The sequence below is a fragment of the Chrysochloris asiatica genome, unplaced genomic scaffold (assembly GCF_000296735.1).
Source record: "Chrysochloris asiatica unplaced genomic scaffold, ChrAsi1.0 scaffold00026, whole genome shotgun sequence".
Lineage (NCBI taxonomy): Eukaryota > Metazoa > Chordata > Mammalia > Afrosoricida > Chrysochloridae > Chrysochloris > Chrysochloris asiatica.
The window spans coordinates 18,533,517-18,561,052 of NW_006408544.1; the positions used below are offsets into that span (position 1 = coordinate 18,533,517).

The window sequence follows — 27,536 nt, forward strand, 5'->3', positions numbered from 1 at the left end:
ACGAGATGGATCAGCCAGGTGGCATCATTAATGGACTCAAGTGTGGCAGCGGTAGTGAGGTTGGCCCAGGATCGGACATTGTTTCATTCTGCTGTTCATGGGGTCGCTATGAGTCGGTTCCGACTCGATGGCACCTGACAACAACAACAGGGACTGGATGGCAATCAATGACATGAAATAAAATGTATATGAATTACTGAATGTAAAACTCATGTGTACGTACTATAAATCTTCACCCAATTCACACACACACACACAAAAGACAAGGGGCTGTCCCAAGGCTCCACAGCTAAAGGCAGGACTAGAATCTCTGTCCTCATATGTCTGGTGCTCTACAAGGCAAAGAAGAAAATAAGAGGTGGACCATGCCCCCACAGCACTCAGAGCTCAGCTGAGGAGATAAGAGGCTCAGATAGAACAGCCACAACCCAATACACAGAGATGATCCTAATTAGATTGTGGGCATTTACATTGCTGTGTGGCCTCACTTCCCCTCTCTGGGGCTGCCCCAGTCCCCCACTTGTGAAATGAGGGCTTTCCTCCTTTATCCTGAGTGAGGGCTGCCAGAGGTTCCATGGCCTAGAAGAAGGAGGCTTAAAAGTAGAGCCCTAAAGAAAAGTGTGAATGTAGCCAGCACTAGTGGAGACTGGGGAAGCCCACCCTGAGACATCTTGCTTGTTTCAAAGGAAAAGATGGATTGTAAAAGCAGGTGATGAAAGCTAGCCCTGGCTTTTGGGTGCATTTGGAAGGAGTGGAGCCCATTCCTTCTCAGAAATCCTCGAACCTCCCAGAGGTTGGTGCTAATAGAGAAGTATGAGTAGGTGGTCTGTAATACCCACCTAGTAGCAGACTCCTGGGAGAAAACTATCCCCAGCAGGGTTCTTACTGAGCCTGTGGCTGTGCGAACAGCAAGTCCAAGGAATTACCTGGATGTCTACAGATAAGATCCTGATCCTATCTGAGCCTCAGTTTCCTCACCTATAAAATGGGGTAACAATCACTTCACTCCTCGGCTGTGACAATGAAAAGCGATTGTGACTGAAAAGATGACGAGGGGACTTCAAAAAGTTCATGGAAAGGAATGAAAACAGAATGGATATTCCTACAAGCTTTCTGAAGCCCCCTCACATACAGCCCCACAATGGCAGATAGAGGTCTTATCCACCATAGTTTAATTCTTACCACCACCATGTCTACCCCCACCCCATCAGATTTCCTGCTAGGACTGCTGGTTGTCTCCACGCTGGAATGGGAGAGAGCTGGGAGCAGTGGACAAGGGGTTTGGCTCACGTGGCTAAGCCTTCCGACTCCTGTGAAAAGTCTGGGACTAGTCCAGATGGGGCACTATGGGAAGGCTCAGGAGGAATTCAACAGGAGTAGCAGATAGAACATCTGGACTTTAGGCCATGGGCATCACCTGTTGCAACCCTCAAGTTTCATAGATGGGGAAACCGAAAACTGAGAAAGCCTATCTGAGGTCACACTCTTACGGCAGCCTAGCAAAGCAATCAGATTCCCTTGTAAGACCCAATCATTGATGGGTTGGGTCCAACTAGCAGCACTGTGGAAGAAAGACACGTGATCTGCTTTTATAAAGCTGACAGTCAAAACCCAAAGGAGCAGTTCTATTCTTTAGCATATGGGGTCACTATAAGTCAGAATCAAACTCGACAGCAACAAGTTTGGTTTGATTTTCTAAGACCTACTCACAGAGCAGAATTGACGCCTCAGAAGCTCATGGAATTGGAAAACAGCCCTAGAACCAGAATTGAATCTCCAAATCCAATTCCAGGAGAGAATCTTAGACTCTTAAAACATGCACTGTAAAAATACTCAAACCCACATGGCAGAAATACTACACAAAATTAAACAACTTTGAGAAGCACAGTGAGAATCTTAGTTTTAGACCCATAAATACAGAACAGAACCTTAGAAGCTTCGAACAACAGAGTCTAGTCCAGGTGGCCCCCACCTCCACCCCCCAGTGCAGGAATTTCGGTTCCCACTGCTGACATATGGCCATTCCGCCCTCTCAGCTGTCCTGGCTGGAGGCTCTCCTTCCTCTTGAACAGGGAGGGAAATAAGTTCTCAACAGGAGATCCTCACTTTGTACAAATGGATTTTTCACCCCTCCTTGTTCTTTGGCTCTGGTCGGAAAAAGATTCCCAGGGAAGTGGAAAGAAGCCAAGAGCTGCCACGGAATGACTTTAACCAGCAGACAGGCTGGTAATAGGTTTCGGTGGGAAAAAAGGAAGGAGAGGGGCGATTAATTCCAACTTGCTATGTGATAAAGGAAATTAAGGCATAATACTGAGGAGGCAGCAGTTCCATTAACCTGCGTGGAATACCAATTACTGCGGGCGTCTCAAAATTGCTGGAAATCAAGAGAAAACCCCAAAGAGGGGTGTGATTGTGGCCTAAGGCTCATCTGGATTAGGCTATTTGTTTGCCCTGGCACCTTAATGATGGGAATGGGGGAAAACGCCCCGTTTCCTGGGAGACGGCTATGCCAAAGTGGGGGAGGGCAGGCAGGCCCACGCGTAGCCACTGGACCGCTTGGTGAATGCTCAGGGCAGAGGGGGCTCCCTGGGCCCACCTCAGGGAGAGCTAGCTGCCTGGGCTCCTTGTGCCTGGCCCTCTCAGCATGCACCCTGACTCCCTTGTTCTGGAGAAGGGTGGAGCCTTTGCTGATCCCTGCTCTATTTGGAAGATCTCAAGTCTCTGCTGCTGTAGTGGGCCTACTGAGTGTCAGGTGTCCACGATGACGGGGCCTGCAAGGAGGTAAGAACTTCAGAGGTGGCCTGGACTCAGGGTGACAGACCCAGCAGGGCTCAGGGCTCTAGACGAGACCACCCACACATGTGAGACTATGTGGGCAGAGTTAATGGCCATGGGCCACGGCTCAGTGTTTCCAGCCAGGGGCCCAGCAGGACAGTTATGAAGCCACCGGGCCAGAGCTGGGCAGAAGATAGACATGAGAGGCCAGTGGAGGGAAGAGTGGGGCAAGGTGCCCAGCAAACCCTCACTTCCCACTGGCATTCTGGCTCAGACCTTGGTCACTTCTGTCACTTCTAATAGTACGTTAGATAGGGTGCCCATCAGCCTGGTGGTCCTGAGCTGGCACAGGTTCCCCCAGTAAGACAGATCCCACCACAGCTTGGATGGATGGAGGGAAAGCCACTTCTGAGGCAGCTTGTCTTGTAAGCACTGCTTGCTGCCCATGACAATTCTACCCCTCGATCTTTTTCTCCAAGGAAGCTTTTCCTCCTAGCACAGAAACTTGGGAGATTTTCATCTGAGCCTGTTGTGGCCCTCCTCCTGCCAAGAACAGGTTATGGAACCCAGAGCTCAAATCCTGGTTTTAACCCTTTTTAAAAAAGTTGTGTGGCTTCCTGCAGGTTACTTAACCTAAGTCAGTGTTTTTCCTCATCTAAAAAGGTGATGATGTAAAAAAAGGTGAGACAGAGACTGGTGCAAGCAACCTCTGTAACTATGGTTCTGGGTGATCCTTAAGCTCTGGAAATGAACTCATTCCTGTGGCTCACTTTTCAGACAAACAAAGAACAATAACACAAGGGAGGCACACACACTTTAGAATAAGCAACACTTTGAGATCAAAAGTGCAGAATTTACCCAAGGACAAAGTTCAGTATGAAAGGGGCAATGAAAACAGGAAACACAGGGAGGAAGTGGGATAAAGTGATGTTACTTTGTAGCGACTGTAATCAATGGGATGGAACAAAGTGTGTATGAATTGTTGAATGTAAAGTTGATCTGCTCCGGCAAACCCTCATCCAATTCACAATAAAAACTTTAAAAAGGTAAACCGATAACTCCTGTCTTGTAGTAGTGTTGGTTGTGAGATGATGTATCTGACACAGGGCACCTATAAGTATTCAGTGGACCAGGCCAACAGCCCAGCTGTCTCCTCTGTGAAATGATCTTATCCATGGAGTAGGCCTGGGAAATGGGGCAGTACTCTCTGAAGAGCCTCTCCAAGCCGCCATGAGAATCCACATCCCGTTCTCTGGACCAGAAAGGTCCCACTGCTTCAGGTCGGCAGGAACCATATACAATATGTCAAAGGCTCAAAGTGCTGGTGTGGGCATTGTCCAGGGAATCCCAGAGCCTGGGTGCCTGCCCCAGCCCCTCCACAAACTAGCTCTGTGCTTGGGCAAGCCTCGGTTTCCTTAGCTGTCAAATAGTGGACAAGGTTTCCTGCCCTGTCTGCCTCCCTAAGGACTAGCTGTGCACTCACCATGCCTACCCCTGCCCCACCTTCTGCAAGACCCATCTTTAACCGCCTCACTAAAAGGAATCAAAGGCACTGCCTCTCAGCACACAGCCATTGCGGGCGTGACTCGCTGTACCAGAACACCAGGACGGGTTTGCTGGGTCACACGTGCAAACCTGGCACACGTCCACAGTGTGTGTGTATGTGCACGTGTGCACGTAGAAAGGCACGCACTGGCCTCTTGTCACTCAGCTGTGCACCCCACACGGAACATACTCATATCATCCCATGCACACAGAGTGAAGTAGCACACAGACCCCACTCCCACATATGCACAGGCAGCTTTACACACTACAGACAAGTGTGCACACATTTCCTGCCTCTCCTGTCACAGCCAGATGTGGGATTCTCTCAGAGGGCTACCATTTAATGCTCTAATTAATTTAAAAAAAATTGTGGGAAGCAGGATCTAGGGAGAGGGGTCCCAGTGCATTCAGGAGAGGCTGAGCCCTTCACCTGTAGGACTGATATTGAGTCCAGCACCAGAGGCGGAGGACAGGGCCCAGTAAACCCTGTCTGCCCAGACATGTGCCTGATTCCAAGGATGCCCCACAATGCAGGACAGGGGGAAGCCCCCATTACAGGATCCCCAACAGGGCTGTCTAACCTCTGCCTCACACTTCCAGAGACAGGGAGCTCAGTTCCTGGGGAGGCCAATGGTTCTCCTGCCAGGCAGCACTGTCAAGGTATCTACTGAACCGGGGACTGCACATCCAGATGCAAACTTGCTGTGGACTGAGCCCTATGGTCCACATTAAGATGGGCTAGGAAGAAGGGTCTGGCAATCTGCTTCTGAAAACCAATCAAGAAAACTCCACAGATCACAATGGAACACTGTCCAACTTATAAACGGTTATGGGCCTCGGATGCAGGAGAGGGCAGTGTTTTGTTCCTTTGTGCATAGGGTTACCATGAATCAGGACCAGCTCAACAGCAGCTGACAACATCAACATCACAGTGTCCAGACACTGCAGGGGAGACTGCAATGCACAGGATGTGTGCAAAGCACAGGGCCACCCAACTGCCATATGAGAGGGGATGAGTAGGAAAGATGATGGTACTGGTCTAGAGAGACTTGCATCACTACCTGCCCTCCTGCTTACATGCCTCCAGAGATGGGGAGCTCACTATGCCTCCAGCCAGTCTGCTCTGGGTTAGCCCAGAGCTCACCTTTACCCTGGTCTCTAGGGAACCCACATCCCTATTATATTCAGACTGGCAGGAACCAAGCATTCCATTCACCCTCCAGGCCTCTCCTCTGCCTTTCCTGGGGATGCGCTCTCTGCTGCTGAGTGTTTGGGAAAACGAAGCAATAAATTTACCGCCTCACTTATGAGTAATTTGCTGTCAGGAGCTCTGCGTAAGCAGAGGGCTGAATTAACAAGGCTTAATTAACATTAATGTTGTGACAGATCTCAACCAGAGTCGGGAAATCCCCCACCCTCACCGCCCAGGCCTTAGCCTGCCACTTGCCTGCACATGTGGGAGGTGAGAGGCCTAGGGAGGGATCTTGGAGCTCCTGACAGACATGACTGGGGGGCTGCCTTTTTCCCAGGGTTTGGAACCTGGGGGCTGGAGACTTATAAGAGATCAGTACAGGAAGCTAGGAACCCCTGCAGCTCCAGTCCCAAGGAGCTCTCCGAAGAATTCCTTTGTCCCTGACTGGTTCAGTGGCAAACACTTGGGCCTTGGAGTCCAAGAGGCCAGGGTTTAAATCCTGGTGCTCTGTGACCCTGGGTGAGTCACCCTACCTCTCTGCCTCATAATTCCAGTCTGCAAGGAACAGGCCAAATGCTCCCTCAAGGGGCTGTCAGAGGCTACATGAGGCATAGACAGCAGAGCTGCTCCAAGATTTCTATTTCCTTCCCCACTCGCTAGTCCTCTTAATAAGACAACAGCAAACATTACTGAGTGATTACTGTGTTCATGTTCTCATTTAATCCTCCCATAGTCCTTTTCGGTAGGGACTACTGTCACCGCATCATACAGAGGAGAAAACTGAGGCACTAACAGGGTAGGTAGGTGACATGCCCAAGGTCACACAGCTAGGTAGTGGGAGTAAGAGGACCAAGTCACTCACCACACTCATAGCAGGAGTCCCTGGGAGGATCCAGAGAGCCAACTAAAGTAAAGGTCAAGCAGTGGAGCCGTGCCTGAGAGGGTACAGAGCCTGGCAATGATGTTTGCAGATCGAATCTGTGATTGACAGAGGAAGGGGAGAAGTGTGCCCTTTGGCAGTGGGGCATCCCATTAGAAAGGCCCATGTGCCTGCATTTCAACCACTAAGACCTTATTAAGCCCTCCCAAGTGGCCAGACGGTGTTAGGCCCCACAGGAGAGAGAAACGAGGAGCCAGGTACACCCCCTCTCTCAGGATTGACATCATCTCCTACTCCTCAGCTTTCCCTCGAGGCACCAAGCCCAGTCCTGGTCCAGGGCAGGCACATGGTAATTTATCATTAATGGTTGCTGTTATTAATATTAATGGGGAGGATGCTCCTGACAAGAACCAACTTTACAAACAGATTAAGTAGTAGAAGCAGCAGCAGCAGGCAAGAGGGAATTCCAGGCACTCCAACACCTCTCAGAAAAGATGGAGTGCCAACCACACAGGCCCCCACCCATCACTCTGCACCTCTCCTCAGAGCACAGCCACACTCTCCCCCCTAGACAGGAAGGACTCTGGGCTCCAGGTCACCAGGCCTCACCTGAGGGACTATTCTGGGTAAGAGCATGGGCAGGGGGTGGTGCCACCTCCAGAAAGGGTGAGGTGGAAAGTCCTCAGGACCCAGCTCCCCCTGCCAAGTCTCAAGCACCCCTCAAGCCCTGTCACAACCCCCTCCTCCAGGAAGCCTTCCCACCCAGTCCATACTTCATCCTTCTGATTTAGACATTAGCAGCATGACCTTGACAAAGTCAAGGACAAAGTCAACTACCTCTACTTCATCTTTTTCTTCTGTAAAATGGGGATAAAAACAGTCCCTGCCTTCTGGGTGTGTGACACTCCACTCACTGACAAGGTGACGCTATTGTTAACGGCAACCCAGGAATGAGTGCAGTGGCGACTCAGGCCTGCTAGGAGGGGCTCGGGGTGTCTCAAGTCTTTACCAGGCTGTTCTGAGGCAGCAGGATCAGCCAGGGGGCATTGTGTAACCCCTGAAACAGGGCTGGGACCCACGGGGGCTCTCAGGGCAGAATCAGAAAGAACTTGCTCTCTCTTTTTGCAAGTAGAAAGAACTGCTTTATAAAGGAGTGAGGTCTCTGTCCCAGGAGGTGTGCAAGCAAGGATTCATTCACTGATTCAACATTCACTGGTCCCCCCTGTCATGCTGGGTTCTGTGTTGGGTACTGGAGGGCTTGTGAAAGAAAGGGAAAGATCCTAGCTCACCTGGAGGAACCCACACTCTCCTAGGGAGACCAGAGATGCTTAATGTGCTAAATGAATCCCAGGTCAGGCCTGCCCACCCCCCTGCAAATGTGCTAGGTCCCAGAGGAAAAGCAGAAGGCCCCTGCCAAGAGGTGGGGGGGTTGGCTGGAAAACGTCTGGGACAGTTCAGTGTGGCGCTGTGCTTTGGCCCAGCACACATGAGGCCAGACCCCCATTCTACTCTGAGTCCAATGCCCTCAGTGATCCCATGGACCTCCCTGTGATAGGTTCTTCCTGCTCTCCCTACCCTGGTCCACACTGACCTTGCTGGTCCTCAAGTCCTCTGCCCAGTCAGATACTCAAATAAGGAGTAGGCAGGAAGTGTATTTGGGGACACCTGCTGGCAGCAGGGTATGGAGGAAGGAGGGGGAGCTGTCTGTGTAGGGATAAGGCAGGTCCTGGCTAGTCCCAGGCAGGTTGTGCGCTCTCTCCTTGTCCACTTGCCTGCCTCACAGCCTCCACTCACCACCTGCCTCCCCATGGTTCCCCAGGAGCAGGCTCCAAGGAGGCCCAGCAGACAGACCACCAGCTGTTGCCACCCCCCATATACACCCTGGCCACAAAGCACCCTTCCCCCAGCTCTGCCCGCCTGCGGTGACAGCCTCTTGGCACCAGCTCTCCTCTTCCCTCCATCTGTCAGGAATCGGTGCAGACAGACTGTGAGAACCACAAGAGGAAATAGAGACTCTGCTTGGGCCCCTCCCCCTCTGCCTCCCCAGCACTCCCCCCCACTACACATGGGTCTCCCCCCTGCTCTGTCTCTCCCTTCCCTCCATCTGTCTCTATCTTTTCTCACTGATGAAGACATCACCCAAGTGGGAGTGGAGAGAAGAGGATCGGCAAGCCAAGGACCCCTGTTTATGACCACCACACACAGTCACAGCCTGGCCACACCCCGACTTCACCCCTTCCTTCTCCCGCCCGATAAGGGGTCTGAGTCCTGTGGGGGTGTGGGCTCAGTTTTCTCATCTACACAACTAGGGAGATTAGTCCTGCTGGGCCTGCCTCCCAAGGGCTGTTATAAAACTGGCAGTAAGATGTGGAAAGAGCTTTGTAAACTGGAGAGCCCTGTACAAGGCTGAAGCCTCAGCGTTTTTCCTGTTTGACATGAAATAAAGATCCCAGCACTAACCCTCATCTTGGGAGGGCCAGGAAAACACACATGAACAGACAGAAAAGTATCTTGAGACATAAACATCACAGCAGGAACCCGAGGGCCCTGCAATATTCACGAAAGGGAGCAGTGCAGAGATGAGGAGGAAACTGAGGCCCACAGGGCACAGTCACACAGTTGAACTAGCGGTAAAGTCTGGAGTAGTGGCCAGTCCTTCTGACCCTGTCCACACACGAATTTAGTCCTGGCTCTTCTTGACCTTCCAAGAGCCTCTGTTTCTCCCTTGAATGCTCCTAAAACATAGAAGAAATCAACTTTTTAAAAAAAGAGCCCTTCCCAGTCACAGCTGAGTCCATGAGCTAGCGAGGCCCTGCTGGATGCCCAGTGAGTAGCAGCCAGGGCTTGCTGGGTGCAGGCAGAGCAACCAACCATCCTGTTTTACTTGGGACAGAGGGGCTCCTGGGATGTGGGATTTTAGGACAAGTTAGACACCCTGTGGACAGCTAATTACCTGACAATGCTAATGTGCTGGGCACATGTAGGTTGTTGTTGTTAAGTGCCATCCAGTCATTTCACAACTCATTGTAACCCTGTATAGGGTTTCCGAGGAGCGGCAGGTGAGCTTGAATCACCCACCTTGCGGTTCAAGTCTATCTTGCAGTCTAGCACATTAACCCGCAGCACCACACCAGGACTCCATATGACTAGGTGTGGGCATTTTACTGAAAAGAGTGAAACTTCTGCTTACTCCAACATGGTCAAGAATGGCCCAGGGCTCCAGAGGCCTGGTGGAAAGGAAGTTCAGTCTCAGGATGCTGCAAGGCCAAGTCTGAGCCCAGCCAGAGAGAGACACAAGCTGACTGCATAAATGTGCCCCAAGTCATAGGGGGAGGGGAGTCTTGGGCTCTCCATCCCCTTCCCAGTGAAGAAGCTGAAGTTCTGAGACAAGAGTTTGTCCAAGGTCACACACTGAGTTAGTGGCCATCACCCACAGGGCAGGGCCTGTTTTTCCATTGATAGATCCTCCCCAAGTCCTGGCAGGGCTCCTAGCATGAACATCGGGAGTTGGGAGTCTGAGTAACACCCATGCTGGTGCTGAGAGGACACGTAGGGCTGGAGGCTGGAGAGCTGACAGGCAGGCACTAGGTCTAGAGGGCTCCTGATGCCAGTTTAGAAGACCTGATCCTATGAGCAGTGGGGTGTCACTGTGGAACACAGCAAGGGACCAGTATGGCACTGAACCTTTCAGAGTATTAAACTGCAGTGTAGGACTCTGGAGGGTGAAAAGCAGAGATCAGGAGGTTGGCTGTGCTGCTCGGCACTCCAGACCAAGCAGGATATGGGAGTGGGATGGGGAACGGGCCTAAACTAGCAAGGGCAGGGGAGACGTCTAAGGACTTGGCTACCATGAGAGATTGGGGCTCAGGGAGAGCTCCTGGGTGCTCCTGTCACACCACGCCTGTACCTATGGAGTGGTCCGAGGGGCAGACGAGGCTCATCCACAGCCCCCCAGCCTATCACAGGACCCAGGCACTACTGCACTGTGATCAGTGGTGGTGGTGGTGGTTATGTGCCATGGAGTCGGTTCCGACTCATAGCGACCCTGTACAGGGTTTCCGAGGCTGTAAATTTTTATGGGAACAGAAAGCCTCATCTTTCTCCCGTGGAACAGCTGGTAGTTTTGAACTGCTGACCTTGAGGTTCGCTGCCTGATTAGTGATTAGTAGACGGAGCTTTCTTTAACCATGTCATCTTTCCCTCCAGGCATGTGCTTACTTCTCTTCACCTCCACTTTTCCAAGTCTCGGGAAGGCAAGTTGTAGCTATAGGAGGCACCAGAGTGTGCACCCCATGAGCCCCACAATGGGGATCCAAGGTCACACAGCTCATCACCTTGTCATAGGCAGAACCCCCCTGAGCCCCAGGACTAGGGCAAGAATCCAGACTCAGGAACACTGAGCTGACTTGGGGTGGGGGCAGTCTCTGGGCTAGAGGGGACAGGAAAGTCGCAGGAACAGGAAGAGATTTCCAGAGACAGAATGGGCTGTCTACTTCACTGGTGAGCTCCCTGTCCCCGGAAGCAGATGAACAGAAGCTAGTCACCCCCACCCAGACCCTTCTGGACTGAGGGAATTCCACACCGGGAAGGTGAGGAGGCTGCTCTAGCACTGAAATCATAGCTCATTCATTCATTCAGTCAACACACATCCTCAGGGCCTGTGGTGTACCAGGACAGAAGAGAAAAGCTTCTCTGTCCCACCCAGGAAGGCTGAGATCCTTCAGCCCTGACAGCCCGCTCCATGTCACCAATCTGTGTCCTACACTCTGAAGCCACTCTCTTAGCTTTCTGGGGCACAGGACCAGGCTGGAGGGTGCAATGCTACCTCCTCCTGTGCCCCATCCCCTCACAGAGCTCCCTGAGGCTCTGAACTCATTTCCTGATGATGTTCCTGGAAGGACTCTCCCTGGTTAAACTGGGACAGTAAGTGATGGCCTAGGGCCATAAGGGAAAAGGGGGGGGGGTATGAAGAAGCTTCTCTGGGGTCTCCCAGGCCCCTCTCACTCCATCCAGCAGTCCAGGGACAGACAGAAGATGGAAGTGCAGAGAAAGAGGTCAACATAAGCCAGCTGCCCTCAAGTCAATTCTGACTAATGGCTGGCTACTCATGTGGGCAGGGTAGAACTCCTCAATAGGGTTTTTGAAAGAATGTGATCTTTTGGAAGCAGATCACCAGATCTTTCTTCCAAAGTGCTTTTAGGTAGGTTCAGGCCACCAACCTTTACTGTTTGTTCTGCCCAGAGACTCCCAAAATAAGCCTAGCCAAATCTCATAGAGAATGCTGATCGCCAACCAAATGTTGCTGAGTGCTCTTTATAAATGGACACATGTGACCCTCCAACCACTGTGTGCATTAGGAACGGATGGCTCCATTGTACCGATGAGGCAGGGGTTCAGAGAGGAGGAGGAACTTGCCCAAAGTCCCCCAGGTAGAAAGCAGTGAAGTATGGGTTTGACCCCACACAGTCAGGCTTAGAGGCTCCCATTCTTGTAAGCCTCTCGTTGGGCGCTCCAGGTCTAAGGCTCCCAGCCGGCTGTACCCAGGCAGAGTCCTAGAGAGAGACAGGTCTGGAAAGGGGCTGGAGAATCTACATTTCAAAAGGTGGACAAAGTGACTTGAACTACTGATTCAATCCTAATCCTTTCCTGTACAGATGGGGAGACTGAGGTCCAGAGAGGGGCAGGGGCTTTTCTGGTTCCTGGCATAGTGGGGGCTTAGAGTCTGGGGAGCAACGGCAACATGGTTCAGTTAAACAAATAATAAGAAGGGTTCAGGCTTCTGTTCCCAGAGTGGAGAACAGAGCACAGACTCTCCAAGGCCAGGGAGAGGAGGGACAGCCATCTGGGGGAGGAGGTGGCACAGAGAGCTAGGGCTCAGGGCACACAGGCTGGCAGACCTTTCTGCTCTGGTTTGGTCTAATTCATTAGTGTAGGCGGAACGGAACCGATCACCCCAGTGGGACCCAGCTCACTGAGGCCGAAGTTTCAGGTACTTTACACAGGCCAGGAATTACTTATCACTCAAGGAGCTCTGGTAGCGTAGTGGTTACGAATCGGGCTGCGAACCTTAAGGTCAGCGGTTCAAAACTACCAGCTGTTCCGCAGGAGAACGATGAGGCTTTCTACTCCCGTAAAGATTTACACCCTCGGAAACCCTGTACAGGGTCGCTATGGGTTGGAACCGACTCGATGGCACTTAACAACAACAACAACATGTTATTACAGAGGGGAAACCTGGGGCTCAAGTTCAAGAGACCTACACTGGGCCTTCCAACTAGGAAGTAGAAGATGTGCAGTTGAGACCCAGGTCTGGCTGACACTGGGGAGACCATGTTGGCCCCAGTACCACTTGGCAGGGAAGGGGAGGTTGAGGGGAGGTGGGAGGCTGAGACAAGAGAGACTCACACACACAGCTAATATAAAGTCTGCTCTCATAGGTATTAAAAAATAGGCTCAGTCAGAGATCAGCTAAAAAAAAATAAACAAGTGGAGAAAATTCCCAGCTGAGTGTAGGTTCTGCTAATAAACAGTTGGTTCCGGTTTTTCATGTATGGGTTAGGCCACGTCCCCTGTGTGAGGGTCTATGGCAAGGTCTGTGATGGGAGGGCCCTGTGGGTTTAGATTTCACAGTCCCTGACTCCTGCTCCCAGCCTGGGCAGATTCTAGTTCCTGTATGCCCTGGCTCTCAGAGGAAAAGAATCCCAAAAGGGCTTGGGAGGTGCTTTAGTCCCAATGAGCCAAGATGCCCAAAGGGCGACAGGGATCTACTCAGCAGGTTTTGTACAGAGGCTGAGCTCCCCTGGTGCCTGGCCTCAGGCATTTATAAGCACCTCAGCCCTTTGGGTGGGGGTAGGTGGGGCCCAAATTGCATGCTATGGCTGGAGCCTGGGGGGGGAGGAGAGGCTGCCATGGCAGGGGGCAGGCTGGCAACAGAGATTGCTGAAGGCTCTCCAACTACAAATAATTCCCCCAATACACAACCTGGTGGGGGCTTTCTGGCTTTGGTTCTAACAGCCTTAGTGGGGTGTGGGAGTGTGTAGAGGGCAGTTGCCTCCTGTCAGGCACACTCCCCTCCACACGTATACACAACCATGCACACATACGTGTGCTCAGACACATGGCCACCAGAGGTCCATGACATGGGAGATACAAGGAGAGGTGCTGGCCTGGATTCCAGCCACTGGAAAGCCCATCCTTGGCCTTTAGTGATTCACTGGACAGCTTAACCTGGGCCTGATGGGGACTTCCTGCCTCTCATCAGCTGCCAACTCTGTGATGTTAACTTGGACCCCATGGTAAGTTAAGGCTCTCCTTGGTTACCTCTGTTTAATCAGCTTCCCCAGGACTACCAGGCACCGGCCACCCAGGGACCCCAGTGCCGTTGTCCTCCTGAGTACTCAAATCCTCCCAACTGGCCAGGTGACCTAAATCTCTCCAGTTACTATGTCAGCAGTTGCCCTCTTGTGTCCTTGGCGGGGGAGGAGGAAAGCTGCCAATGGCCCCTTCTGTTTGACGGTTCCCTGGGCAGGACTCATGGGCTTGGGGAAGGGCCGGGAGTGCTCATGTCCTGGGCTAGGTCCTGGCAGACATTCACAGGTAGACTAGCTCGTTATCACTGCTTCGCAGATGAAAGTTCTAGAGTTCAGTTTAAGTCCCAGACCAGGTTCCTCTGGTTACTAGGCTTCACTTCATTTTCTCTACCGGTTAGTTCACTGCATCCAGCCCAACTGTGAACAGAGGAAGAAGGCAGAGGGCAAAGCAGCCCAGGTGATTTCAGCCTCAGAGTTTAGGAAATGAACCCTCATGTTTGATTGACCAGAATCCTCCCCACCATGCCAGCTATGTGTTCTGTCCCCTCTAGGCCCACCATGCAGACAACAAGGAGCTCCAAGGGCCCACCATGCAAGTAGTAAGGGGCTACAGGTGAAATGGCTGCTCAGAGTGGTGCTTGCAGTGCAGGTGGAGCAAAGACCAATAGGTAAAAGGGAAAATCAAGTTCAGAGAGGGGGATCCACTTGTCCAGGGTCACACAGCAAGTTAGGGGCACACACAACATAGTTATTACAATCTTGTGGAGGAGACGAATTTCACAAAAAATCTTGAGAAGAATGAAGGCACAGATTTGTTCCCTTCTGCCTTGTGTTGGTGGGGGCAGACGGTCCTTGGGACAAGAACACAACTGTCCTTTCTTCTTGCCTTACTTTATGTGACCTCAATCTGGCTACTCTGTCTCTGGACAAAATGACCCTGTGCTCAGGCAAAGGGGAGGTCTGTGGACTGTTCACCTCACTTAGAAAAGGGGGGCACTATAAGATATATATAAGGAATGCTGTGAGGTAGGAAAATGTCTCCCCATGGAAAGAAACATGGCAATGAAGAAAATGCACACACAGAGCAATCCCTTTCTTAGAAACTTATTTTAAGGAAACAATCAGGCAAATGCAGACATATAGTACAAGGATGTTCATCCCAACATTGTATAGAATAGGGAAAAAAAAAAAAAAAAGCAAGCAATCTTAACATATGTCAATTAAAAAGAGAATGTGCCATTACATTATGGAAGATTCAGGCCTTTTAAAATTATGATGTTGTTGTGCCTTTGAGTTGGTTCCAACACATAGCAACCCTATATAGGGTTTCCAAGGAGCAGCTGGTGAGCTTGAACTGCCGACCTTGTGGTTCAAACCGACTTTGCAGTCCAGTGCTTTGAACCACAATGCCACCCAGGACTCCAAAACAATGATATGAATCTATTTTTATTGACATGGAAAGTCATGTGGATATGGAAAAAAGACAGCTGTCATACAACAACCTGATTTTTGTTTTTATTTTTAAAAATGTGCTCACGTACAAGGCTAAGTTAAAAAGTATTGCTACGAAATCATTGTTCTTAAATGCTATTGAGTTGTTTCTGACTCATACCGACCCTGGATAGGGTTTCCAAGGAACGGTTGGTGGGCTTGAACCGCTGACCTTGGAGTTCAGCACATTAATCTGCAGCATCATAGAGCACTTTATTTAACAAAAATACTAAAATGTGAAGCTCTGGTTTCTGGACATACACTCCACGTAAGTCTATACATGTCTAAAGGCAGGGTTTCCATCTCTCTAACCCTCCCAAGAACTGTGTGCTCTTTCATTCACACCACAACAAAATGGCTGTTTTGGCATTCTCCATGGACTCAAATCATGTTCCATTTAAATGGTCTTTGAGTTTGGGGAACAAAAAGAAATCTGAAGGGGAAAGATCAGGGCCTTAGGGTGGGTTGGGTAAAGTTTTCCAAAGAAATTCCCATAGAACAGCCCTTGTTAGCCTCAAAAAAATGAACCATTGCCTTGTGACAGAAAACAATTCTTCAGTACAACTTTCTTGACCTTTTTCTCACTAATTGTTGCTGTTGTTAAGTGCTGTGGAGTAATTTCCGACTCATAATGACCCGGCATAGGGTTTTCAACCAGCGGCTGGTGAGTTTGAACCACTGACCTCATGGTTCAAGCCAACCTGGTGGTCCAGTACTTAATCCTGCAGTGCCACAATTTTCTTAAAACTTCTTCCTAGTAAGACTCTGTGATTGTCCTGTGTCTCCAAGAAAACAAATCTATCAGGAGGATTTGACCATAACCTTTGTAAGGGACCTCTCTGCCTTGAATTAAACTGGCCCATCAGATCCTCTAGGAAGCCACTGCTTTGCCTGGACCTTTGTTCACAGGGTCACTATGAGTAGGTACTGACTTGATGGCACCTAACAACAAGAAGACAAAGACAAGTGTGTTACTGAGAGAACTTGTGTGCAGTCATCCACTGGTCTCAGGGACATGTTGAAACACATTTTGTTTGAAATAAAACCATGCACATGTGAACTGGAACCCTAGTAGCAATACTTTTTGACTTACCCTAGCTTACATTAGCTGATCTATGGAGAAACCCTGCAGAAATGATATACTGCTTATACAGTGGAGTGAGTATTACTTTCCTTTTTTTACTTTTCTGTATTGTCTGAGTTTCTTACTACAAATGGTTAATGGACTCAGCTGCTAACAGAAAGCTTAGAAGTTCAATTCTACCGACAGGCAGCTCAGAAGAAAGGCTGGGTAATCGACTTCTGAAAAATTAGCCACTGAAAACTCTATGGAGAACAGTTGTACTCACACATGAGGCTCCAGGACTTAAAGTCAATTCTACGGCAACTGGCTCCCACTAAGGTGCCCACTGGAAATGGCCTTAACTCTTGTAGTTCTAACTACTGAAATGACTGGCTCCCAAGTGGCTGGGATTAAGTCCCCTGGGGTACCTGAAGGCCAGGACCAGGGGTGGACAATGGTGGCTGCATGACCCAGGGAGACTTTGGGCTCTGTGTCCTTCCATGTTCCAAGGGGCAGGTGTGTAGGGCAGGGATGGGGTTATGGGAACTGCATGGACCTGAAGGCCCCATAGCCCTGGGTATGCTAAGCATTCTGAGGTGCCGGAGAGTACATGTCCCTGAAGTGACCAGGTCCAGCTCTCTCAACTTGGGGTAAGACCCCGCCAGGACCCAGAGGTCAGACTGGGCACAGCTCACAGTCAGCACTGAGGGGACATCCCCCAAAGGCCAGCGGTCACTCCCAGTGAGGCCAGTTAGGGGGCTACTCCTGGGGCCTGGGACACTATGGCAGACTGTGAGATGAACCAGGGACACTAAAGCTGGCAGTGAAAACTGCAGCCTGGGGCCCCAGCTCAGGTAGGAGCCCATACCCCCACTGGCAGATGGACAGCAAAGGGTGCTTGGAAAAGGAGGTCAGCCAAACCACGCCCCATGTGCAATACGGCTGTTGTAAGACTGGGACGTGTGAGTGTCTCTCCTCTTTTCACCTGCGTCACACTTTGCAACCAGGCCATCTAGCCCAGTCCTGCCACTGACCAGTTGGACCACCTGGGCTAGTGACATCACTTTCCTGAGCTTTCACTCTCCTCTGTGAAATTCAGTGACAATACTTCAAGGTGCTGGATGAGGGAGGTCGTGCATGAGAAAACTCCCAGCAAAGCACACATGATTAACTTATTCATATGAACATTAGTGTTTTCCATGAGTTCCCAGCAACCCAGAGGCAGCAGTGCACCTGTGTCCCCCAGGGTGAGAGCTCAAAGCCCTTTCTGGTCTGCAAGAAGCCTGTGCCTACCTCCCAGTCAAAGAACACCTTATTCCCTGAATCTGCAAGGAAGAGAGAGGGTGGGAATGGCAGTGGGTGGCAGGTGGGAAGGTACTGTTCTGACTCCAGTCCTCTTCAAGGACCAGGGGCATTCTAATCCTGACATTGAGTCCCTGCTGATGCATGGAGCTGACTACTGGCCACCGGGTCTGGGTTTCACCTTCTGAAGCCTGGAGCCTGGAAAGGCACCGAGTTGGCAGGGTGAGTGCTAAGAAGGGGGTAAGGATGCAGCCCTGTGTGACTGCAGGTAAGTCCTTAGAACTCGCTGGGCTTTAGGTGATCCAGCTCCCAGCAAAGGGGCCTGGCTATGGTCCCTGAAGGACTCCCATCTCCTTTCTCCAGCTTCAAGAACCCTCCGGACTGGGCAGTGGCCAGGTCCTTTACATGAATCCCTGGGCACCCTATATCTACCCAATATCAACTTGTCACCCTTAAAGGGGGATGGTAATTTCCTCCAAATCCGGTTCCTTTTTTCACATACCAACTTCCAATTGATTCCTCGGCATCAGACCCTCTGTGTGGTCTCCCACGCTGCCCCTCTCAAATTGCTCACAGACACTTCCAAACAACCTGAGCTCCTAAGATGAGCTATGACAAATGTACACAAAACTATGGGCACGCAGAGATGGGAGAGGTTAGAGGCCTCACCAGAATAAAGGCTTCACGGAGGTTGCACTGAGCTGGGTTTTGAAGAATGGGGGGGGGGGTAGGGGGAAGGACAATCCAGGCAGAGGGAACAGTGTGTGCAAAGAGCCAGAGGCAGGGAATTGTTTGGAGGGCTCAGGGAAATGAAGACCACACTCAGGGAGGTTTTGGTGACCTGGGCTCTTGGACTTTTCTGGGAAAAGATGGTAAGTGAGGAATAACACTCTTCCCTCTGCCTCAGTGATCTATACTGTCAGGTCCTCAGTCTCCCGATCGGTACAGAAGGAACAGTAACTGTCACCTCAGAGGTGATGGCCAAGAGAGGTCTTTGAAAACCGTGGCAGGTCATGCCCATGGCAGGCTGAGTAATGTTGTCTCTTGTTGAGGGTCTTAGGGGTCTCCCGGGAAAAGGGTTCTCCAGTCCAGAAACCCATAGCTGAGGGAGCCACTGCTGGGCATTGGGCCATTCACCCACTTCCTCCACACTGTAAGTGTTGCACCCTCTGACCTCTCCAGGGTGGATGGAGCTCAGAAAGGAACAGCTTGAGGAAAAGTCAGGATTCCAGAGAGGGCAAACCTGGGTCAAATCGTGGTTCCATCACTAACAGTCAGGACCTTGGCCAAATCACTATTTGCTGAGCCTCAGTTTCTTCATCTCTAAAATGGGAATAATAAGTAAACAGCCCTCACTGAGTTACACAGAGTAACAAAGCTAATGAATGCAAATTGCCTAGTATGGTGCCAGGCATGTAATAAGCAGGCAATATCCATTACTAGTAAATCCCTCAAGAGAATTACTCATTACGGAACCCCTATTGCCCAACGAGAGATTGGCAGAGATGAAAGAGCCAAGACTGAAGATAGAACAAGAACATGTTGTGGGAACTCAGGGGCTGGAGGACTAGGGGTCAGCAAAAGTGACTTGGGGGAGGTGGCATCTTGGGGAGATCTTCAAAGACTGGATGATCTAGTTATTGGGGCTCATAGGACAGATGGTACCAGTGCTGCTTATAAATGGGGTTCCAAGGCACAGCCCCCCAGCCCTCCCACAGGCCCCAGGACTGGCTTCCAGGATAGAGTCTACTTAGGGACACCCTTCATTGGGCATCCCCACAGCTCTATCGGCCCTCTGTTCTCTTTATCCCCTCACCTTCTCCCTGGGGGCGTTTATTTGGCTTCACCTGCTCCTGACTGACATCTCCCCAAGGACGGAAAGCTGTCAACTCAGCCTCCTACAGACATTTGGGAAGGAAAAAGGCAATCCACTCTCAAGCTGACAGGCACTCTGAGCCCCAGCAGGCCAGAGAAAGCCAAGCACTTTGGAGAGGGACATGCCTTCCTTCAGTTAACACCCCGGAGGCCCACTGGAGCAGATCCCCGGGGCACACACCTGGGGCTCAAGGAAAGAGGAGCTTGGGACCTGTTGGATAGGACCAGACATAGTCTGATGGAAAGGAGCTAAAAGGCCAGACAGGACAGAAACCAGCCTTCAGGACAAGAACCCCTCCTAGGGTTCAGGCCACTCATTCACTGAAACCAGGCCGTTTGACTCCCTAGGCTCCCATCCTGGTCAGGCTGGAAGGCATTGGGGCTGTCTCCATTATAGCCAGGCTAACAACTAGTTGAGGCAAGTCCAGCTGGGGGAGCCTTCAGATAGCATTCAGTCAATAGAATAGAGGCAGAGTTAGGAGGAGGTCCTGGGGGGCTTACAGAAACCCTTGACAGGTGCTCAGAGACCTCTGTGAACAATCATACTCATTGCCATTCATATAATATCAATGGCTTACCAAACACTTTATCTTATTCAATCTTCACAATAGTCTTGGAAGGAAGGGACTGTCTGTCACCACTCCCAAGTTCCTCAGGCTGGGAAGTGACTGTTGAGATATCCAACCAGGTGTGTCCAACTTCGGGGTCCCTTGAGTTGTAATTTCTGAATAGTCCCCTAAGTCCCCTACCTGGACTCCTGCATCTCAGTCTGGGGGAAAGGAAGTAGCAGAGAAAGCTTCCTGGAGGAGGTAACACCTGCACTGAATCTTGTAAGATGACAAAAAGTTGCCAGGTAAGGGAGCCCGTGCTGTATGCCAGTGGAATACCTATGCAAAGACCTGGAGGTAGGAAGCAGTAGCAAAGTGAGAAGTGTAACAGACACAACATCAGTGTGGTGTCTCGGGCTCATAGGAAGAGGCAGAAAGAGGGTGGAGGTGCAAGGGCTCAAAGGAGTCAGTTACAGAGGGCCAAAGGGAGGAGTCTAAGTTCCACCTTATCCTATGGGTACTGGAGAGTCCAGAAAGATTCTGAATGTGGGAGTTGCCTGGTCAGGTGAAGAAGCCAAGGTTTGGAGAGAAGCAGCACTTTCTGTTTGATGACTCCAGTCAAGGAAGAAGAAGCTGAACCTACTGTCCAGGGTGCGAGGGCCAGACTGGATCCAGGCGGCACACTAAACGCCAGATGTGGCTGCACCTCCGTTAGAGCTGTGGCCGAGCTTTAATTACTTACAAGGCTGCTTCCCAGCAGGCCTTTTTGAGCCTGCAGCCTGGCCTTGTCCAGCTAATGAACTCTCAGTCATGGGAGACCTCACTGAGGCTACTCTTTATTAAACCTGGGTGGAGGGGCGGCGAGGGCTGGGAGAACAAGGGCAGTCTAAGAAGACTGAACAGGGAAAAGAGAGACCAAAACATCACACGGTAACCCGTTCCTACCCAGTGGTCCACAGACAGAGCACAGATTTCTTCCTAGAGCTGGGGGTAGGCTGGGACTGGGGGTTGAAGAAATTGAGGTGTCATTTCAAGATGGAGAAATGGTGCTCAAGGTGCTTAAGACAGCACAGATTACAAGGTTAGGTTGCAAGCATTCTTACCTCAGCAACTTTCCTTGCAAAACATGGGGCCTCAGGCAACTTCCTTAACCCCTGTGAGACTCAGTTCCTGACTTTGTAAAATGGGGATAATGCAGGCGCTAGAGGAATGTGGGATGACAGATGCAAGAGCTCAGTCAGTGTTCACTGTTACTATTGTTACTCTGGGAGTAAAGGGCTGGCTGGACACCAGAACCCAGAGATTAGTACCCTACCTCTGCTCCCAAACAGTAGGGAGCAACAGGAAACAGGCCAAGGGGCCAGCTAGCCTACGTGACCTGGGCGCACAGTCATGAATCCTACCCCACTTCCCTTGGATAGGCCACCCCTGGAATTTCCTTGGGCCTGGCCCTCCGCCTTCCAGTCCCTTCCTCCACTTTGAAGGCCCTTTGAGCTGGGAACAGAAGCCCCATGAGCCTTTCCCTTCCCATCCTGCTAGCATCACCCCAGTCGCCAAAGGGCCAAGTCCCACCCCCTGTGAAGGAGGGCCAGGATTTACAAGGCCTGGCCTTGTCCAGCTAATGAACTTCTGAGTCCTGGAGTCCTTGAATGATATAAACAATGGACACATTTGGCTACTAAATGAAAGGTTGTCAATTCCCGTCTAGCTAGAGGTGATCTACTTCTGAAAAACCAGTTATTGAAAACCCTGTGGAGCACAGTTCTACTCCAACACACATGAGTTAGTATTGATTCAACAGCAACTGATAAAGTTAGGTTAATCTGAGTTCTGGCTCCAATCCTGAAGAACTTAAGGGAAGTCACTTCACCTCTCTGAGCCTCAGTTTTCTTCTTTTCAAAATGCAAACAGCTTAGTTCCCTAGTTGGTACAACTGGTTTGCATTTAACTGCTAACCTAAAAGTTCAAACCCACCCAGTGATACTTTGGAAGCAAAGGCCTGAGGTCGTACTTCTATTAAGATTGTTGTTAAGTGCTATTGAGTTGGTTCTAACTCATAGTGATCCTGTATAGGGTTTCCAAAGAGCAGCTGGTGGTTTGAACTTCTGACCTACAGCACCACATAAGATTACAACCTAATGCATGGTCGATATTACTGTCCAGGAGCAGAGGACTTGGGACCATCAAGAGAGAAGAGCGGGAACAGAGTGTGGGATCCTACCCAGAGAAGCGGCAATCCAGAGATGGAAGCAGAGATGATGACATGGAGAGACGGAACAGCTGAGGGTTCTAGACTCATGGAGGGAGAGAGGAAATGTGCTGGCAGCCAGCAGGGGTAGTGGGGTGGGGTGGGGTGCAGGGTGTGCCCTTTGGCTGTTTGAATGATTGTATATTCCTGAGTGTTTTGGTGCACGTCCAAACAAACAAACAAACAAAAAAAACCCAGAGGGAATAGAAGCAAATACTGTTGAATGATGAAGAATGAAGGGGATTGTAATCATAGCAATGAAATGAACTGATGTTCCTCCATGTAAAACTAAAACTATCACTTTATTCACAATAAAAACTTCAAAAAAAAAAAAAAGATTACAACCTAAAATCTTATGTGGCTGGAGCAGTTCTCTGTAACATATGGGGTCACCATGAGTTGGAAATGCCTGCAACTGACAGTAACAACAACAAACCACATATTTAAAAACAGTAAACCAGGAAAGAAGGGTGTCAATTACCGTCTGCTGCCCCCCTCTTCTAGGATCCCTTCCTTGGCCTCAACACTGAAGGTCCCCTCCTTCCAGCCTTTATCTATGCATTCACCAGCCCTTTTGGAAGCTTGGACTCATTCTGTCTCACAGACTTCATTTACAAACAAATGACAAACCCCATTCTGAAGATCAAGAGGTACAGGACTGGGGTGACTCTTGTCGTCTCCAGAAAGTGGTGGGGGTGAGAAGGTATGGAACTCTGAAGGAAGACAGGAATGAGGCAGGGTGGCTGCTCAGGGAGAAGCCGACAGCTTTAAGAGGAGGGTACTTAAAAGAAACTCAGTTTAAGCAGGTGGTCCAGAATTTGGGGAGAACCCCGCACCCAGATGGAGAAGGAGGGAATGAAAAAAAATATTTTCACACACCTGGTTCAACCCAGCCGTCCCAAACTCCCACCCCCTGACTTCAAGATTTCCTTTTGTAGCCGTTAGAAGCCTCTAAGACCCTGGAAGTATGAACTCATTAACTGTCTTCACTTTTTGAGTCTTCCAAGTCTATACCCTATGGAGGATCAAGAACTGCTGCTGTCATTTAGCAGATGAGGAAACTGAAACTCAAAAAAGTGAAGTCGTGTACAACTTATACAGGCATACCTCGTTTTCTTGTGCTTCAAAGATATTTTGTTTTTTCCCTTTTGCATAAACTGAAGATTTGTGGTAGGCCTGTATTGAGCAAGTCTATCGGCACCATTTTTCTAACAGCACATGCTCACTTCGTGTCTTTGTTACGTTTAGCAATTCTCACAGTATTTCTAAGGTTTTCATAATGCTATTGCACACTTAACAGACTACAGTATAGTGTAAATATAATCTTTATATGTACTCGGAAACCAAAAAACTTTGCGTGACTTGTTTTATCGTGACTTTTGCTTTATTGCTGGGACAGAAACTGTAGTATCTCTGAAGTATGACTATATTGTACTGAGCAAATCTGCTGCAAAGGAAATTTTGCATTGAGCAAATCTGCTGCAAAGGATCACTTTGAAGTGTTAAAAAAGCAAAGATGACATTCTGAGTGCTAAGTTGTGCCTGACCCAAGCAATGGTATTTTCAATAGCCTCCTACGTCCATGAAAGTTGGACAATAAATAAAAAAGACCCAAGAAGGATCGATGTATCTGAATTATTATGTTGGGAAAGAATATGAAATATACCACAAACTGTCAAAAGAATGAATAGATCTGTCTTGGAAGAAATAGAGCCAGAATGCTCCTTGGAAGCAAAGATGGCAAGACTTCATCTTACGTTCTTTGGACAAATTAATCAAGATGGACTAGTCATTGGAGAGGACATTATACTTGGTAAAGTAGAGGGTCAGTGAAAAAGAGGAAGACCCTCAATGACATGTACTGACACAGTGTCTACAACTATGGGTTCAAGCATAGCAACACTGTGAGGATAGCACAAGACTGGGTCCTAGTATACATAAGATTACTACGAATCAGAACTGACTCAATGGCACCTAACAAAAACATGCCTATACTTGGTACTATCACTAGATATGTCTTTGACTGGCACAAAGAATTAAGCATTTGAGTTTATCAAAAGGTTGTCAGTTCGAATCCACCCAGAGATGCCTGGTGATCTGCCTCATGCCTTGGAAACCTGGTGGTTCTACTCTGCATACACAGGGTCACCATGAGCCAGAATCAATTAGATAAAAACTAGCAACAACTATCAGCAACACCCATTCTTTCCACTCTAAGCCCTCAACATCATTCTCCACCCTGACCTCACCCCATCTACCTCAGAAACAAAACAGGAGGCCAGACTGGCCATGTGCACTCCCAGAGTCCCACCTGGGTCAACCAACCACCCACTACTTCACTCCTCTATCCTGCCCAAGGCTTTGTGAGGAAATTAAAAAGCACTGAGAGCGACTTTCCACCTCCTGAATACACATGCCCCAGCTTCTGCATGTTCAACCAAGCTAGGGAGCAAGCACAGTCTGACCGAGTCTGCTGTTCTGTGTGGGTGACCTTAGGCAACCCACTCAACTCTTCTGAGCCAGCTTCCTTATCTATAAAATGGGATGAGAACTTCTGCTCTTCACAGCCACCTGTCACAAGGATATTGTTAGAAATAGCCAGCGAGATAAGGTATAACATCAGCCCATAAAAACAGTTCCTAGTTCCCCTGCCTCATTCTCTACACCCGGGCCATAAAGGAACCATGGAAGAACATCTCCCAGGGATGGGGGTTTTGAGAAAAGCCATTTTCATAGCTTTAATAGCTGTGGGAAATGACCAAGGTCAAGATGAAGCTAACAATTCTGGAGTCAGCTGCCTATTTTCAGTTTCCTACTTAGCAGCTCAATAGTGATGGGGGTATGTAACCTCTCAGCTATGTCTCAGTTTTTAAATCTGTAAAATAGGGCTGTTGTGAAATGAAAGGAGTTGATAATATAAGGCAAACACTTCCTACAACGTGCGACAGTTAACAGTCAGTTAACATCTGTTAGTCTCATTATTTCTGATTATATTATTAAAACGGACTCTTAGGGTGGTGGTATGGTAACTCTTGTGAGGCTTCCAGGGCAGGTATTATTAGCCCAGGTGGTCAGGTAGGAAAAATGTGCTCAAGTCACCAAGCTATATCGGGTCACAGAGAGGGACCATGGCTGAGACTGGCTGGCAAATACAAGAATGCATTACTTAATGAAAAGGATATTTGTACAGTCGTCCCTGTAATTCACCTAAGCAATGCTTGCTAGCTATGGTTCTGTCCACCTGTCGTCCTCCTCTCTCCAGAGTGCCCCAGTGCCTGGCACATAGCAGGTGCTCAGTAACAATGAATGACCACCTGAGTCTAACTTTCTGGAAGAGCCAGGTTTTTCTGTTCTGAAATGACGTTCCTTCTACCGCGGCAACTGTCCGCAGACTCGCTTGGTGTTCTAAAGACACTCGAACCTGCACACACTCCGCAAAGAAATTTCAAAAGAAGTTGCACCCGGGTTTTCAAACACCTAGCTCAGTAATTGCAGCCCGCCACGTGCACCAGGCAGCGGGCTCACGCTAGCCCTTGGGTTCCTTGGGCCGCTTCCAGGAAACAAACTCTTCCTCTTGGCTCCCTCCTTCCTGGTCCGCCCGGTGACTTACGCCCAGGCTAGGCAAACAGAAGACCACGGTAGGTTAACAAGGGCTGCACCGTGACTCGGCATAAAAGCAGTTGCCGCCGAGGCTCCGGCCCCTTCGCACTTCCTACCCTCCCTAATTCGCGCGGGTAGAGGCCAGGGAAGGGTCCCCAGCGCCTAAGGCGCCCCAATACTACACAGAGGCCGCTCCAGGATTGGCCGTTCAGGCCACGGGGGCCTATGGGGTGGTCCTTTCCTAGCCAATCAGGGGCCCCGGGGAGTCCATTCATTCACAAAAACCAAACCCGGAAAAGAAGCGCGGCGCGGCCCCAAGCTCCCGCGTGGAACTTCAACGCGCGCGTCCCGTGGGGCCGAGATGGGCATTGAGAAGGCCGGAGCGCGGGAAGCACTAGCGTGTGGAGAGACTGAAGCGTGCCCGCGTGCCCGCCCGCAGTTACGGCCCAAGGGCCTGGGTGCTGATCGCTTTCTTCCTGGGCCACACTGACCAGGTTCGGCCCCAACCCCATTCGCCGGTCCCCTAGCTCCTGCCTGGTCGCTAAGAGCCGCAAGGCCCTGAGGGAAGCGGCGCCGCCCAGGTGTGGCTTCTCGAGCACGGACGCAGGCAGCAGGGCCCGCGCAGGTGGCCCTCGGCGGATTCAGCCTCGTGCGTTCAGATCCTGCCGTGCCCCCAGATCCTGCCGTGCCCCCTGCCACCCCACACCCCCTTTCTCTTCCTTCCGGGGCCCGAGGCGGCTGGCCACTCACGGCAGTCGTCCTCGTCGCTGTTGTCCGAGCAGTCGTCGTCCTCGTCGCATCTCCACACAGAAGGGATGCAGCGCTCGTTCCGGCATCGGAACAAGCCCTCCGCGCACTCCTTGACCGGCCCTGCACGAAGGACCAAGGAGAGGGGACGTGAGTCGGGTTCATCAGCTCGTGACTCTCCCCACTATGCAGCCCTAGCCGAGAGTGCTGGAGTGGTGAAGAAAAGGGAATGATGCTAGGACTAATGACCCTTAGGGACCCTCGATCCAGCGATAGGCAGGCTTTAGGGGTCCCTCGGGATAGCGGGCCGCTTCAGGGCATGGTGGGGTCAGGCACACACTTAAGACTCGGTGCCACACTACTTGGATGTACCACCATTTATACACTCTCCCGCACAGACGTCCCACGGTCAGAAATCCACGCTGACAGACCTTAGAGAGCCCCTTACACGCGCCGCGACACACACACTGAGAGCCGCGGGCACATCCCCCTCACATGCAGCCCCTTTCTGCGGCGCGCAGGGGTCCCCGGAAACGCATTGTCAGCGGGGAAAGCAGCCGACCTCAGTTCACCGCGGCGGCAGAGCAAGCGTGTTCAATGAACCCCAAGGACTGGAATCATACAACCCACCTGAAACCATCAGTGACTCCCCCACACCCGACAAAGTTCCCGGCCAGGCCCCAGCTGCGCCCGTCCCCCAAGAACTGATGTCCGGAGGGCAGAGCCCTCAGCACCAGGGACTGTGGGCGAGGAAGGTGACGATCACAAAACAAGAAATAGTCAGGCCCCAAGGAGCCCGTCCCACCCAGGCTTCCCTGCCAGTCCTAGGCTCTAGGTCCCCGCCGCAACCCGCACTCCCCCGCCCGCCGAGCCGCGCTTTGTTGGTGACTCAGGCGGTGCAGAGCCGGGACCGCACGTACCTTGGCCGCCGCGCAGCGGATCCGCCGCCGCGAGATGCTG

General features: G+C 50.7%; 1 protein-coding gene across 1 annotated transcript in view; it reads right to left on the bottom strand.

Moving 5' to 3' along the window:
* The window catches only part of LRP8 (low density lipoprotein receptor-related protein 8, apolipoprotein e receptor), an 89,654-nt gene that overhangs the window by 60,644 nt on the left and 1,474 nt on the right, over positions 1–27,536 (bottom strand). Inside the window, exons 3-4 of the mRNA XM_006839867.1 lie at positions 27,497–27,533; positions 26,580–26,699 (exon numbers count right to left, since the gene is read on the bottom strand). Of these exons, the coding sequence (XP_006839930.1) occupies positions 26,580–26,699; positions 27,497–27,533 (157 nt within the window). The remainder of the gene's footprint in view (positions 1–26,579; positions 26,700–27,496; positions 27,534–27,536) is intronic.